The following is a 15,154-nucleotide window of genomic DNA, read 5'->3' on the forward strand; positions in this document are numbered from 1 at the left end:
TGATGGAATGGGTGTAAGCTAAACCAGATTTTTAGGCATGATAAATTGATATTTGAGGTAATTTTCCGAAATCTTTTTATAATAGGTATGATTACTCCAATGGAAGTTGCCAAAGAAATTGAAAGAAATCTTAATCCAAAGAAATCTGCAGGTGTTGATAAAATCTCACCAAGAATACTAAAGGAGTTATCAAAAAAAGGTATTGTGATGCTGACATACATATTCAATGCATGCTTTCGGCTAGAGTATGTGCCACTGTCCTTCAAAATTGCAAAAATCATTATGCTGAAAAAACCAGATAAGGCTGAAGAAAACGTGGAATCATATAGACCAATTTCAATATTGCCTGCAATATCAAAATTATTTGAAAAGCTACTTCTAAAACGCCTGAAACCTCTAGCCAGGATACCAGACCATCAGTTTGGGTTTCGTAATCAACACTCAACAATAGAATAGGTCCATAGGGTTGCAGCTATCATTGAAAAAGCATTTGAGGAAAAGAAATACTGTTCTGCAGCATTTCTTGATGTAGCACAAGCATTTGACCGAGTATGGCACGAAGGTCTCCAATCAAAACTTGCAGAAATCCTACCAGGAAATTATGTTCGTCTCCTGAAATCCTATATCACAGGAGCATTCAGGGTGTTTCATGGAGATGCTATCTCTACTCAACATCCAATTAATGCTAGAGTGCCTCAGGGTAGTGTTCTGGGACCAATCCTGTATTTAATCTACACAGCTGATATACCAACAACAGAAGAAACCAAAACTGCAACGTTTGCTGATGACACTGCAATTTTATCAGTTCATCCGTCCCAAGCCCAAGCAACAGAGAATCTCCAAAAAGCCCTTGATGGGATCTCAAGATGGGCAGATCAATGGAAAATCAAGCTAAATGAGCAAAAGTCAACTCATGTCACATTTGCTAAGAGAAAATGTGATGTTTAATACTCAGTCTACATTAAACAGAGTAAAATTCCAGCTGCCAGCCATGCTAAGTATCTGGGTATTCATCTTGACTCTAGTCTTACCTGGAGGCACCATATTGACCAGAAGAAGACTCAAATCAACCTGAAACTCCGCCAAATGTACTGGTTGATTGGACATCATTCAAAAATGAAGATTGAGAGTAAAAGGCTAATTTATCAAATGATAATTAAACCAGTATGGACATATGGGATACAGTTATGGGGATGTGCCAAACCATTGAAAATCAACTTAAATGTAGATTAACTTGTTAAAAACTCGATTTTCAGCTTCTCAAATCAATTCACGCGCCTTTTGGAAAAATCCAAAAATTCTGGTAAAATCGGAAATCTTGCTGGAGGCTCCAGAATAGTTTAAAATGATGAAATTTCGATTTGGAGGAGGAGTGAGGTTGATTTGAGACCAGATACAGCCATCTTCTTCTTGATGAGTACTTGAATATTGTGATTAATTGATGAATTTTTGAATTGTCGAAGTTTTGATTCTTCATGTGTCTCTTTATTGTATTTCGAAATCGGAATTATTTTGATGTTTGCCTTGTTTAAAATTTCCTCAAAGTGGAGCAATTTTGAGCAATGAGCATGATGATTTTTATGTAGGTAGGTAAATTTCAGAGCCATCGTGAGTCTAAATGGATTCAGAATTAAATGTCAGTTCGCTTCTCCGTTTGAATAAGTACATAAATCAAATCGAAAAAAAATCATCAAATTGAAGGTGCGTAAATTGATGGCGAATAGACCATTTTATTTTATTTATAAAAAACTTGAAAATTAAAATTTTCCTATGAATTTTTGAAAAATCAACTCACTCTCAAGACCTTCTGGAAATCAAGAACTGGGTCAAATTGCCCTTTTGCCCCTTCTTATCACTCTATGTATTTCTCAATAAGCCTCAATTATTTTTTCACACTTTATTGATTTTATCTTGATTACTTAATTGGGATCTGATTATGATTCCTATTCGTTTGATTTTTTGATTATTATGGTCCTGGTTTTATTACTTGTCGTTTTACTTTTTTATCATTATCATTTATCAATTTTTTTCGTGCTAACTTTTATTAGAACTGAGTAACAAATTTAATTTTTTTATAATTAACTAACTATACTTAACGCCTTTATTAGGCATTTTAAAAAATAAAAGGGATTTCTTCGAGATTTTCAAGAACTGAATTCAGTTTTTGTGGCTGATTCAATGTGTGCAATGTGCATAAAACCTACAAAATATATTCGTAATTTGGCGCTTTTAAAATATCTCTGATATGATGTTATAAAGTTATTCTTGAATTGACAGGTTGATCGAGCGGAATGAAGTATCAATTTTTCTACTCTTTTTACCCTAATTTACTCATACGTATTTCTAAGCTACAGATTCTACAGACATGTACATAAATATACGATACATGTAAAATGCTCTCACACACAAGTAAATGATGGGAACGAAAGGCATTTGCATAGCTGCGCTTGAAAAAACACTCGATTTAAACAATAAAATAAATTAATTGGCACGAAATTAATTTACGCGGAGAGATTGTGATTGCAGAAAGAGGGTATACGTAGCATTATGAAGCACCCTGTACGCGCATACATTAATCGGTTTTTGATGAGATATATGAAATGCTAATCCAGACTTAAATACCTACCTTTCGTATACTCCAACATTTATAATAGGAATACGTACTACACACTCTAAGCATATTTTAAAAACCGCCGATATATACAACAATGAAACGCGAGTTGTAATTTCATTCAATTCTCGTATATACTCGTAGTATTGGAGAATGGAGATACCCGCCGGATTGAAAGGGTTATAAATGTGGAAAAAAATCTCATCTATCTAACCGAAACGTTCGTGTAGATCGCGAGCCAAAAACATGTGCAGAAATTCTTGTTAATTAAGTTAAAACGCCTTTTAAACCGCATAAGCGCAATCGATTGTCTTTTTTTTTTTCCTCGGTTACTCTTTACATCGTCTCGATAGTACGAGTATATAGTGGTACATACGATGTAGGGTATAAAGTGTGACACTTATTACAAGGGTAGCGACTTTTAGGGGTGGTTCTTAGTTCATTCATCATTTTGGCGATCTTGGCCTGTCGATAAGGGTGGCCCGAGGGGCCGCAAGGTGCTGGCTAGTCTACCCTCTCGTATGAATTATAGCCGGCAGCGGTCGATTACTTTTTCTCAGATCTTCGGATGGATGTCGTCTTTTTATATGTAGTATATACGAACGTTTTTATGTACATGGAATGAATACCTCTATAGCTAGACCTACTGCGTGATTGTGTAAGATATGGGGGTCTATTTGCTCTGCGTAACATTTGTTTACTTGACACCATCCGTCGTGATTATCAGTCAATGTGTACACGAGTAATATTTCAATTTTTATCTTCGAGTATCGACTACGTCCTGTAGCCTATATATAGAAGGATGGTATTGTGTGGTATGTGAGATTTGACTCAGATAATCGGTGTGTTTGAACAGTATCGTTGTGTAAGGAGGACCCTTGAGGAAAGAATGAACTGGAGGTGTTGATAAATTAACCGCGAATTAGGTTTATTATTCGAGGGTTAAGATGGTGGAAAATTAAGTTTGTGTTTATTTGTCTTATTTCTAGCAAATTAGTGTTTATGCTAGGTCGAAAGAGCGTGTCTGGAACCCCCCCCCCCGCCCCCAATGATAAAAAGTTCACGTATTAAAGTTCATTTTTAGTTTTTTTTCGAATTTTTGAAAATTAAAAAAATCAAAAAAAAACTTTTCGTGGACAATTTTCAAATGTTCTCATGAAGTATAGCATTTTTTGAAGAAAGTGGACAAATGCGAGTACCTAATTCCTTCAACTTCCGTACATCAGCATTAAACAATCATTAATTTTGGGGCATTCTGGAGCTTCCAGCAATTTTTTAATTTTCTCCAGAAATTTCAAATTACTCAGAAAGGGTAAAGAAATGAACTTTGGCCGGTGCTTATTGGGCCTCCTCTTGACCGTTTTAGGTGGTTACTGCAAAATTGCTCGAGGGTGAGTTCAAAAGTGAATTTTTGACCAATTTGTAAATTCCAGAAAACGTGAAAAAAATTAAATTTTCAAAAAAGGTACAAACAGGCAGTTTTTTAGATAAGATATCATCTGATGAGTTTATACGATCACTCGTCTCAACTCGAAAAAAATCACAATTCATCCTTTTTGGAGCCTCCAGCGAGTTCATAATTTTCCCCTTAGATTCCGAAACGCTCTGGAAGAGCCAGAAATGAAGTTTAGCACCTTTAACTGCTTATTGGATGATCTTTCGATCATTTTTAGGTGTTTTCCACGACGACCTGAAATTTTTAGAGACATTGAAAATTCACCGGAGGCTCCGAAAGGTTGAATTACGATTGTTTTGGATTGGGGTGATCGTTTAGATTAACCAAACGATCAATTTCCGAAGAAACCATTGGTTGCATTCCTGCTTTGAAAATTTTATTTTTTTCGCTCTTCCTTGAACTCACAAATTGGTCAGAAGTTCAAGCTTTTGAGCTAATCCTCCTAGAATTTCGCTTTAATCACAATTTCTGAGCAATTTTGGCAAAAATTACGACCATTTGACTATTTTTATCAAAAAACCACTTCCTGAGAATTTTGACGAAAAATAAAATTATAATTTTTCATCAACTCGCCAAAAATTGACACTGATAATTTTGATAAAAAAACGGTAATTTGTTGACAATTTTGACAAAAAATTTGCCCCTTTTGAAAATTTTACCAGAAATGAAAACTGAAAATTTTGACAAAAAATGGTCTTTTTTAAAACAATTATGCCAAAAATGGGTCACTTTCTGAGAATGTTGACGAAAAAATATGTAATTTTCATCAACTCGCCCAAAATTGACACTCCTCTGATAATTTTGATAAAAAACTGGTATTTATTGACAATTTTAGCAAAAACAGGATTTATTTTGAGCAATCTTGGCATGAATTAGACTGTTTGACAATTTTGGCAAAAATTTGCCCCTTAAAGATTTCACCAGAAATGGCAACTTTGAAAATTTTGACAAAAAATGGACACTTTTTAACAATTATGCCAAAAATGGGCACTTCTCAACTATTTTTCCAAAAATTGGTCCAAAAATTGACACTTTTTGACTTGGGCAAATTTGAAAAGAAAATCCGAACCTTATCAGCGAGTTTGGCAAAAAACAAGACGACTTTAACAAAAATTTTGGAACAAAAAGATGACTTTTTAAACACGAAAATCAATCGCGCTAAAGGCTCTAGAAAGGCCCAAAATTAGTAATTGTTGATTTATTGGACTAGGATTGTTGAAAGAATTATTTACGTTGGTTCACTTTGCTCAGAAAATTTTATATTTCGTGTAAAAATTTTGGAAATCGCCCTCGAAGCAGCTTTTTTGAATTTTTAAATTTTCAAAAATTCACTGAAATTCTAAAAATGAATTTTCATACCTGAAATTTTGATTATAGGGGTCCTAGGACTTTCCGTTTCGATCTAGTTTGGTTTCATTCGAATGGGAAAGTGCGAGTTGAAAAGGTTCCCTGCAGGTTTTGTCTTTGAAAAACCTCGAAGCGAAGAAAATCTGCTGGAAAAAATTAGTGATTCATTTTCATTGGTGAGAAATTTTACGAATTTCAGTTCTGGGGACAATTATTTAAGAACTATTCTAAAAAAAAAAATTAAAGAGAAACCAAATTGTGAAAAAATGTAAAAATTTTGCCCAAGAAAAGTGTAATTTGTTTTTCTATCTGCAGGCTTTATTGTTTTTAAGATATTTCAAGCCGAAGTAGGGAAGTTCCTTTTGAACGAATCGATTGCTCTGATGTTGAAAGTTTAGAATCAACTTTTCCATCACTAGAAATCAAGTTTTTTAGAGTGAGCTTGGAATTTTTGGCGCCTGGCGCAGTACTAAAATCTGAAAAATTTTCAAATTATATCATCTCTCAAATTCAGACACTCGTAATTTTTTCATGTTCAACCCTCGGTAAGAATTTATCAGATTGGAAGTTCCTAACCTATTATCTGCACTTTTCACCAATTTTCACTGTAATTTTACAGATTGCAATGATTCTTTTTTTTTCAAAATTTATTCCTGTATGCAAATTTTCAATTTAGTATCTCAATCTTTGAACACCCGGTACACCTATAAACCTAGCCTTTATTTTTAGGACACCCTCGATCACTTGAAACAACCTTTATGAACCATTTTGTTGATAATGTTGTAAAACAGCAGACATATTCGGTAGCCGCGATGTTTTTAAAACAGGTGTTTCTCGTTTTCAACCAACTCGCAGTAGGCGGATCTACTTTTCGTTGCTGGTTGGTTAAAAGAAAGAGAAGCATCTTGCTACGCATACCTACTCTTATTACTCGAGATGTAGATACAGATACCTACATAAATGCAGTAGAAATGACGCTATACATATGTCTCCTATAATAATAAGATATTATATACTCTTAGATGGATGTACGACTTGGTGAAAGAATCCGATATTATCATTGTTTTAATCGTCATCCCATCACGTATCCTGTGTATAGTACTCGTATGTGTATGGAAATGAAATAGAATTACCTACGAATGTGTCTGATGTGATGTGTGAGAGTCGAGACGATTATCTAACTCGCAAAAACGCGTAATCAAATTGCGGTCATTTTGAATCTCGTTCGTTGTACAGAGAAGAGAGAATTTTTTATGGTACGATTGCGCCAGCTGAGAGAGAAGTTTTATGAGTAGGCAGTTTTTAAAGGCGCGTATGTGCGACTGGCGAGATACGCGAATGGTGTTAATTTTTACACAATGCAATTATATCGTTTTGTTTATTGTTTGCTTAACATTACGCGAGACGATTTAAAGCGTTTTGTTGTTATTATTATTTGTTTTTTTCTTCTTCTTCTTCTTCATCTTCATTCATTTCAACGAGAGAATTCAAGCTTATTGAGTAATCCTAGAGTAAGTATAGCGAGAGCTGCAGCAAGTATAGGCGAAGATGTGCAATTACATAGTGAGAGTTACGTCATCAAATTTACACGTTAGCGTAGATAATTAAGACGTGTTGGGATGGATTGCGATGGATGTGGAAAATTGAATTTGCGATATGAAAGGTGTTAAAATTGTAGAAATGAGGTAGTTGGTGGAAAATCTCGGTCGCGATTGGTGATTTTATTGGATGGATGGATGAATGGATGAATGGATGAATGGTGGAGATCAAACAGGACGTGATGCAGAAAATAGAGTCATAAATAGATAACATAAATTATTGTTGTTATTTTGTTTCATTTTTCCTCATTATTATTATTCAATTGAGCGTTGAAAATGATGAATATTGAACATGAAAAAATTAGCTTCATATATTTAAAATCACTCGAATGACAATCCTACTTCGGTCGCCAAAAAATTCCTGAATTCAAATTTCAAAATTTAAGGATCTCGATTTAAATGGATGCTAATTTCAATAAATCATAAACGAATAAGTGCATGAAATTAAACTGATAATCGGTTGAAAAATTTATATGTTTTGAGGAAAAACTTGAATTTCGATTTTTTGAGAAAAAGAAAATAAAAGCAAACAGAAATTCAACTCAATTTTCCATCTGGTTGATTGACTCTAAAAACTAGATTGTCTAGGCCTACCGATTCCAGGTTTCCCAGGAAAATAATTTTCAAGGTCATTCAAAAATTTAATGGAAGGTCCGAATAAAAGTACGACTTTTGTGTCAAAATTCAAAATGTGAGAATTTTTCTGTTCCTTGCTTCATTGAAAATTCTGAATTCATTGTTAGGCACTGATGAAAAATTATCAACTTCGCTTCAATTTTGATATTTTTTTTGCTTAAATCGAAAAATTTGATAAAGGATTGCGACTATTTCAGTCGTATTCCTGTTTTATAAGGAGCATATACATAGTAAAAAAAAAAAATAGAACAATCAAACTTAACTGAATTTATAAAAATCTTGCTTGGGTATTTGTATTTTCTTTGTAGTTTTCAAGAAATATAAAGTAAAATTTTCTCGAGTTCTGATAACGATAGATGAGCGATTTCTTATAAGAATTTTCATAAGCAGGCTCAAAATTATACCTAACAAGGTACATACATAATTTTTGAATCAGAAATTCAGAATTACTAAAAAAGTTAGTTGATGGAGAAAAAACTGTAATTTTTTTGATAAAAATAAGTATTTTACATTTATTGTGTTTTTTAATTGAAGTATAATTTTGCACAATTTGAGCAAGTTTTTAAAATTGGAGTGATTTGTGAACAATTTAAGTATATTTTTGAACGAATCGCTTTGAGTAATTTTGCAAATTTTAGGTAATTTTTGAACGATTCAAGTGATTTTTGTGTAATTTGAGAAGTAATTTTGCACAATTTAAGAAATTTTTGAGCAATTCAAGTAGTCTTGCTCAATTTAAGTAATTAGCCATTTTTAAACAATTCAATTAATTTTTGTAAAATTTGAGCCGGATTTGAGCAATTTTTGAGTAATTTAAGTAATTTTGCACAATTCAAGTCATGTTTTTAGCGATTGTTGCACAATTTATCCAAAGAAATTCGAAACAGACATTTTTAAAATCTCGATCATTACCTTACATCCATAAGCACGAGATTAAATATTTAAAAAGTTTTATGTAGGTCGCCTAATTTATTCCAAGGTGAAACAGGGTTCGAAATTCTCTTTCTACGTGAAATTTTAATTCAGAACGTTTATCAAAAATTGTTACTTACAGTCAAATTGAAAATGAACTGCAAATTTACGTTGATCAAACTATATGTATACCTAATAGGTATATTCGTAGATTATACGAGTAAGCATAATTTGAGCTGTTTTAATGTACAGACGAAGGGATAAGAGGGGTGGTAATGAGCGAATGACCTTGTATGCCTATTTCCCTTCGTATAATGATGAATGAAAATTGATAATTTAACACGATCATGTGGAAGTCGTTTCGCTGTATAAATTCATGTGATCGAAAAACTGAAATGACAAAAATCACGAAATTATTCGTAGATAGGTACCTATCTAATCTTACGCGCTTTCTTGAAATTATAATTTTTCGACAGATTGGGAAATTTCCTTTAGGCTCACACTTCTTCGAGGACCCGCATATTTGATATTGGTCCCTCAAGAGCGGATGACGGTCCATATGGAAAAATTGAGTGATAAATTGAAATACGACGATCAAAAATTGGAGAAGCCTTCATAATTTTTTCCAAAGCCAATGGCCTGGATTTTCTCTGCTCGATTCTGTGTATTTCAAACTCTAAAAATGTTCAAAATTGTGGTCGCAGTATCAGAAAATCAAGCTGATTTTTGATTTTGGACCTCTAGACCCTCGAGCAGGAAATCAGAAAACAGAAAGAATAAAATCGCATATGACTATAGTTTAAAGCGTAAATTTAGGCAATACTTATATCTTCTTGTTTTTGTGAATTTTTTCAGTGCAATTCAGAGTTTTCATAGCTCCCTGTGCTATTTTCATTTTTTTTAAATGCAAAATTTATTGCTGATGTGACACTTTTGATCGAATCGTGACGGATTTTTACTTTTAATTTTGATCTGTATGAGATGATCACTTCTCACACGAATTGGTTACACTTTTGAAAAAATGCTGATTTTTAAATTACATTTTGGTATGTGAGTATTTTTTTTGAGAATCACGAACGCTATTAAAACGTAAAATGTGAACGATTGTAAAAATATTTGAAAGCGTAAACCTAATATTGACAGGGCTATAAATTGATGAAACTGATTTGATTTTGAAGTGAGAATATTTGACTTTTTTTGTCGTGTGAAAACGGTTTTTCAAACTGGATTCTTGAAAAGCAAAATTTCATTGCACTTTTTTTCTTCAAAAACGTAAAAGTTTGGACTCCAAAAAATTACCAAAATTCAATTGAGTTCAGTTAAGAGACCTTTCCAATTTTTTGTTTACCCTAAAATTTACTAAACGTATTACATGAGTTATACCAAAACCCTCATGCCAATTTTGCAGAAACGAACCCACATCCATCCAACACATACTTTTCAAATGTCCCCAACTAAAACAAAACAGACTTACACTACAGATAAAAGAAAACCCACCTACTATCCCTGACGAACCCTCAGAAATTCAAAAATTCATCTCCCTAATAAAAAACATCAACCTCACAAACCAAATCTAACCCCCCCCCCCTTACGGGTGTAATAATCTTGTAATTATAAACACCCCAAAAAAAAAAAAAACTTGAGAAGGTGGGTCTTCGAAGCTTATTGGGGATGTTGGGAGAGGTTGGGGGAGGGGGGATGTGATAATTATTATTATTCTTTCCATCTTTCTATTTTTCCAATCACCCCTTAAGAATATCGTCTAATTCAGGTATTATTTACTTGCTTATTTTGATTTTTTTTTCATTAGGATATTTTTAAATCCACTTGTTTGAAAATTCCATCATAGTATGAAGACAGATATTTTACGATTGTGTAACATCATTTGAAAAAAATCTGTATTTTTAATAAGTGGGTATTTCCTGTTCCAACTCTAAAAAATTTCTCTTCATTGGAATGTTGAAAAAGAATAAATATTTTCGAAGTGGTTTGAAATCAATCATTACTTCTCGATTCTTGAATTTGAAGGTAGGTATTCCTTCCTAAAATATTCAATTTTTGGCGAGAAGTTTTGAAAGTCCTGGTGAGAGAAAATAAGAACCTAACTACTTACATATTGAGGAATGGGAATTATAAAATTTGTCTTAAGTATCGCATTTTTTCTCAAAATTGAACTCGAAAATTGGCCATTTTTTCGTGATGCAAAAATTGAAATGATAGGGCAGCATTTATTAATTATTTGAATTTTGATTTTTGGCAAGTTTACCCAATGTTGTTGTTTTCAAAGTAGATATTTTGAGGCAAACGTTTGATTGTTATCGAAGATATATAGTTTATTTAATTCTGCGTTTATTTTTAAATACTTAAAGCTGGGCGCATGCGCCATACAAACTGAAAAATGTATACCATAAGTATATTCAATTTGAATATTTTGAGTTAGGTTTCAGTTAGTTTCAATTTGTAATCAATCAAAAACATTTCTACAGCAAACCTTGGTTACATAAATTGAATTGATAGGTATTTCAAACGAAATTGTTATCTAGCTAAGTTGTACTCAATTTGGATTCAGAACAGTCAGAAAGTAGATAATCAAAAATTGAACTAAGTTATTTTATTTGAAAAATGAAAAAAAATCCAATTTTTGATAGGTACATTCAAGTATGTTGAATTTGAATTGAATCAAATTATTTTTGAAGGAAGTTGTTTGAGCTTGAAGCTTATCAAGCGAAAGACAAGCTTTTGATCTCTCACAAAATCGCAGGGGTGCGATGATCCCCCTAGGGCCAATGAGTAGCGCCCCCCTAAACTAGCATTAGTTCCCCCCTTCCCCTCATTTGACAATCCCCTCATTTTTTCAAAATTCGAACCTCAAATTTTCCTCTTTTCAGTCTCACTATCATAATTTTTTTTTTAATCAAAAAAATGTTCAAATTATCAACAATTTTGAGTTTTTATTCCACAAAAAAATTTCCCAATACTGTAGTTCAAAAACATGAAAGGTGTTAAGAGTACGCAACACAATACGTTTCGGACCTTATTCCGAAAAAGAAAAATACCAAAAAAGTGGAAACTAAACCAAAACAGAATGTTACTCCTGAACAAGAAGATAATGATGAAGCGAATGAGTTTGAGGATATGTCAGATTCAGAATCCAAAAGCGAAGGTGTTGATCGTCTATATAAATTCATCATTAAAGGATTCATCAAACCGTTTCGTTTATTATGTCAGCTTTCAACGTTTAACAATTTGACAGTGGTATATAAAATTTTAATCACACTTGCTGTAACGAGTTGTTCTGCAGAAAGAGCCTTCAGCAAAGAAAAAATTATTAAAAATCCGATTCGTTCGACAATGTTGGATAAATGGCTCTCTGCATTGATGATATTGGCTTCCGAAAGCGACATTTTTAATGAAATATCTAACAATGAGATCATTGAAATGTTCGCCGCATCATCCAGTGTATATAGTAAAATATTGTTAAGAAAATGAGAATGATTTTTGATTTCAACTTCATTAGTATTTATATTTTTTCTCGTAATAATTATGTAGTATCTAATACATAACTGATTTTAGTGATTTTTCAACTGTTATTCAAAGAATAAATATTTTTTTCTTCATTTTTCAAATCAATCAATTTTTAGAAAATACTGAGATTATTTTGATGGGGGGGGGGCACTCCAATTTAGGAGGTTGTTCAAATTTGGGGGGGGGGCATTTACAACACTATGTCAATGCGGAATGAAAAGATTGATCGTTTTTTCCCTTTTTTTTTTAGAAATGTTGAAAACATAAGTAAAATAATTGTTATTTTTTGGTAGGTACGAGTATAAGGGTTTTTAAAAATAGTTTGAAAATATAAGGGCTATTGGGGGGGGGGGTGAGTTGTGAAGATTAGGAGGGCATTTACCTACTTCTTTTGCTGTGTGCAAGCAAGTATTCACGAATTTATCAAAAAAAAAAAAAAAAAAAAGGCCCCCCCAAAATCGTCAACGAGGATTGCTACTCAAGAAAGTGCCATCACCGCACCCCTGCAAAATCGTCAAATTAGTCCAAATTAGTGGTCCTTTTTTATGGATAGGTATTATTCCTCTCCTTTTTCTGTATGCATGAAGCATGATGAAGAAGAATCAGTCATGAAAATGCATCAATTTTTTGAATAAATCTTCCATTCTGTTTATATGTACGAGTATATATTTTTCAGTCAGATATTTTTCACATCTGTTTGATTGTTTTATGTAGAATTGAAAAAGTCGATCAAAGTGAACGCTTAACGATAATAATATTGGTGAAGCCAGATATTTTGATCAGCGATGATTTTCGCCTATTCCCCCCTCCCTCTCATTCCTTCTCATCTCCGTCTTCATTTGTTGAAAAATATTCATAAATTGATGGCATTGATGGATATTCCTCAAATTGATCCCGAGCCATCATGAAATATCGATAGGGATGTCCGTGCGTATATTTTAAAATGATTTGGCATTCGGAGTGACGTGAATTTCGAGGTTTACAGAGTCGAAGAAATATCGTATTATATTTTTCTATCGTAATTGAAATAGCTACATGTTTCATGACTTGTCAAGGTTGCATTATTACGCGTATAAGGTCAATTTTAATTCGAATAATTCAACTGGTTTAATTCGGTTCGTTATGAAGTTTTTTATTTCGGTGTTTTAGAATGGTCCTTCATTCTGCCGAATTGTAGGATTACTCGATGAAATGAAATTCTACTTCAAATACCCATCGACCTTTGTAAATTCTCAAATATGTACTTAGTCTGCCAATTTCGATCACTTTGATCAGAAAAAGAACCACACATGCAACTCGATCACCTACGATACGCAGATACTTGGAGGTAAAAATAAGTATAAAAGATCAACAAAATAATACGAACCCTTACCTTGATGATTATTCTTGCGGCTGGTTTTCTTCTCCTTCATCCACGGATACTCCTGTACGTTGATTCCGCTCTGCTGCGAATCGGACATGCCTCCCGCTCCGTACATAGCGTTAGGATTCTGAGCACCTTGACTGATATCATCTCCTTGCATATTATCGGTCATATGATGAGGTAATATGAACTCAGCCATGGACGGCTGACTGCTTATGAAACCGGACTCGGAAACCGAGCATCCGGATGAGGGCTCCATAGGCCCGGTGCCTCCGGTAGCTGCGGACACAGCGGCCATCCAGAAGCCTCCTTCCATCGACGGAGACGTATCTCGGCCACCTTTGATCACGCCGCCGCCACCACCATTCATGTAGTCGTCGTCGTCAGCTTCTTCATCATCTTCGTCATCGTCGTCATCTTGCATTCGTATGTGATCCAGCATCCTGTGAGTGGTCGGTCCCAACATGCTGATCGGTTTTACTAGATCCAAGTCCTTGTCGGTTGCAGTTTTAAGCATCATTTAGGAACCATTTCCAGTTTAAAGCACACTTTTGATGAGAACGATCGCGATCACAAAATTATATACAAATCAACTTATCACAATACCGAAAATATCGATAATTTAACACGTCAGGTTCGAGATTTCGAAAATAATACTCGCGAAGTTTTCGATACAGGTGACGAAAGAATAAAAGTATTCGCATAAACGATGAAAAAGATCCGAAAATAAATACACGAGAAAAATAGGGGTGGTTTTTTTTTTAAAAAAAGAGGTATGATTTTGATTTGATATTGGGATATTTTTTTTTCTCGTAGGTCTGCGTGGTAAAATATAAGGGTGGTAAATTAGCGAAATGCAAATGTTTGATTGAAACTGAGCTTGGAAAGTATCGGCGATGAGAAAATGCAACTCGAATTCCCTCTATTCATTGGGTACGGCCTCCAAAATTGTGTGGCTGGCTTGGCGCGCATTGCGGAGCGCTTGCGTTGGAAATACGTGCGGTTGTGTCGTCGTTGGTGTGTGGAGTTGCGGCGGAACGCCTTCTTTTATTCTACGACTGATTCGTTTCCTCCGTCAATCATCTGTGAAATAACGTATCTTTTTAGTACTGGAAAGAAATGAATAGCAATGATGCCGAAATATACCTATCTTATTCGACTTACTTATAGGTATTTTTATCGAATTTATAAGATACGTATTCGAAAATTGTACCTTTGCTACGTGGGGTTTTTAATTATTCGTCGTTTATGCGATGTATAAAAGGAGTTTCTCACCATAGACACGCCGTTTATCACACCTCCTACCTTATACTAGTTAGGTACCTATATGCCAAAGAATCTACATTTGTAAGAGCACGTGCGAATTGCTATTCTCGTGTACCTCTACCTATGTACTGTAAAAACGACTGACATACACAGCGCCGAATACGAAGACGAGGTGCTATTTTTTTTTCTTTTTTTTAAACCGAGAGTTTGCTTCAACTATATTCATTGTGCGAGCTTTTGAGCTTTTGTTGCGCACACACCACACATAAGGCGTGTACGATAATTTTTTAAAATTCTCTCTCGTAGGTACGTGATTTCGTATTCGTTATCTCGCAAGCTCGAGTTTTTTTAGACGAGAAAGTTTTTTGTTTTTTTTTCTCACTGGCGACAAATTTTTTCGATGTGAAATCGTTGCTGGCCTAGATATTGTTCGATGGTTA

The 15,154-nt window shown here is 33.9% G+C and overlaps 1 protein-coding gene across 1 annotated transcript in view; it reads right to left on the reverse strand.

Annotated features, from left to right (window-relative positions):
* Positions 1-14,525, reverse strand: part of LOC135838494 (homeotic protein proboscipedia-like) — a 104,616-nt gene extending 90,091 nt beyond the window's left edge. The window contains exon 1 of the mRNA XM_065354156.1: positions 13,452-14,525. Coding sequence (XP_065210228.1) covers positions 13,452-13,968 — 517 coding nt within the window. The 5' untranslated portion in view covers positions 13,969-14,525. The remainder of the gene's footprint in view (positions 1-13,451) is intronic.
* Positions 14,526-15,154: the final 629 nt, after the last annotated feature.

Source organism: Planococcus citri, chromosome 3, assembly GCF_950023065.1.
Source record: "Planococcus citri chromosome 3, ihPlaCitr1.1, whole genome shotgun sequence".
Taxonomy (NCBI): domain Eukaryota; kingdom Metazoa; phylum Arthropoda; class Insecta; order Hemiptera; family Pseudococcidae; genus Planococcus; species Planococcus citri.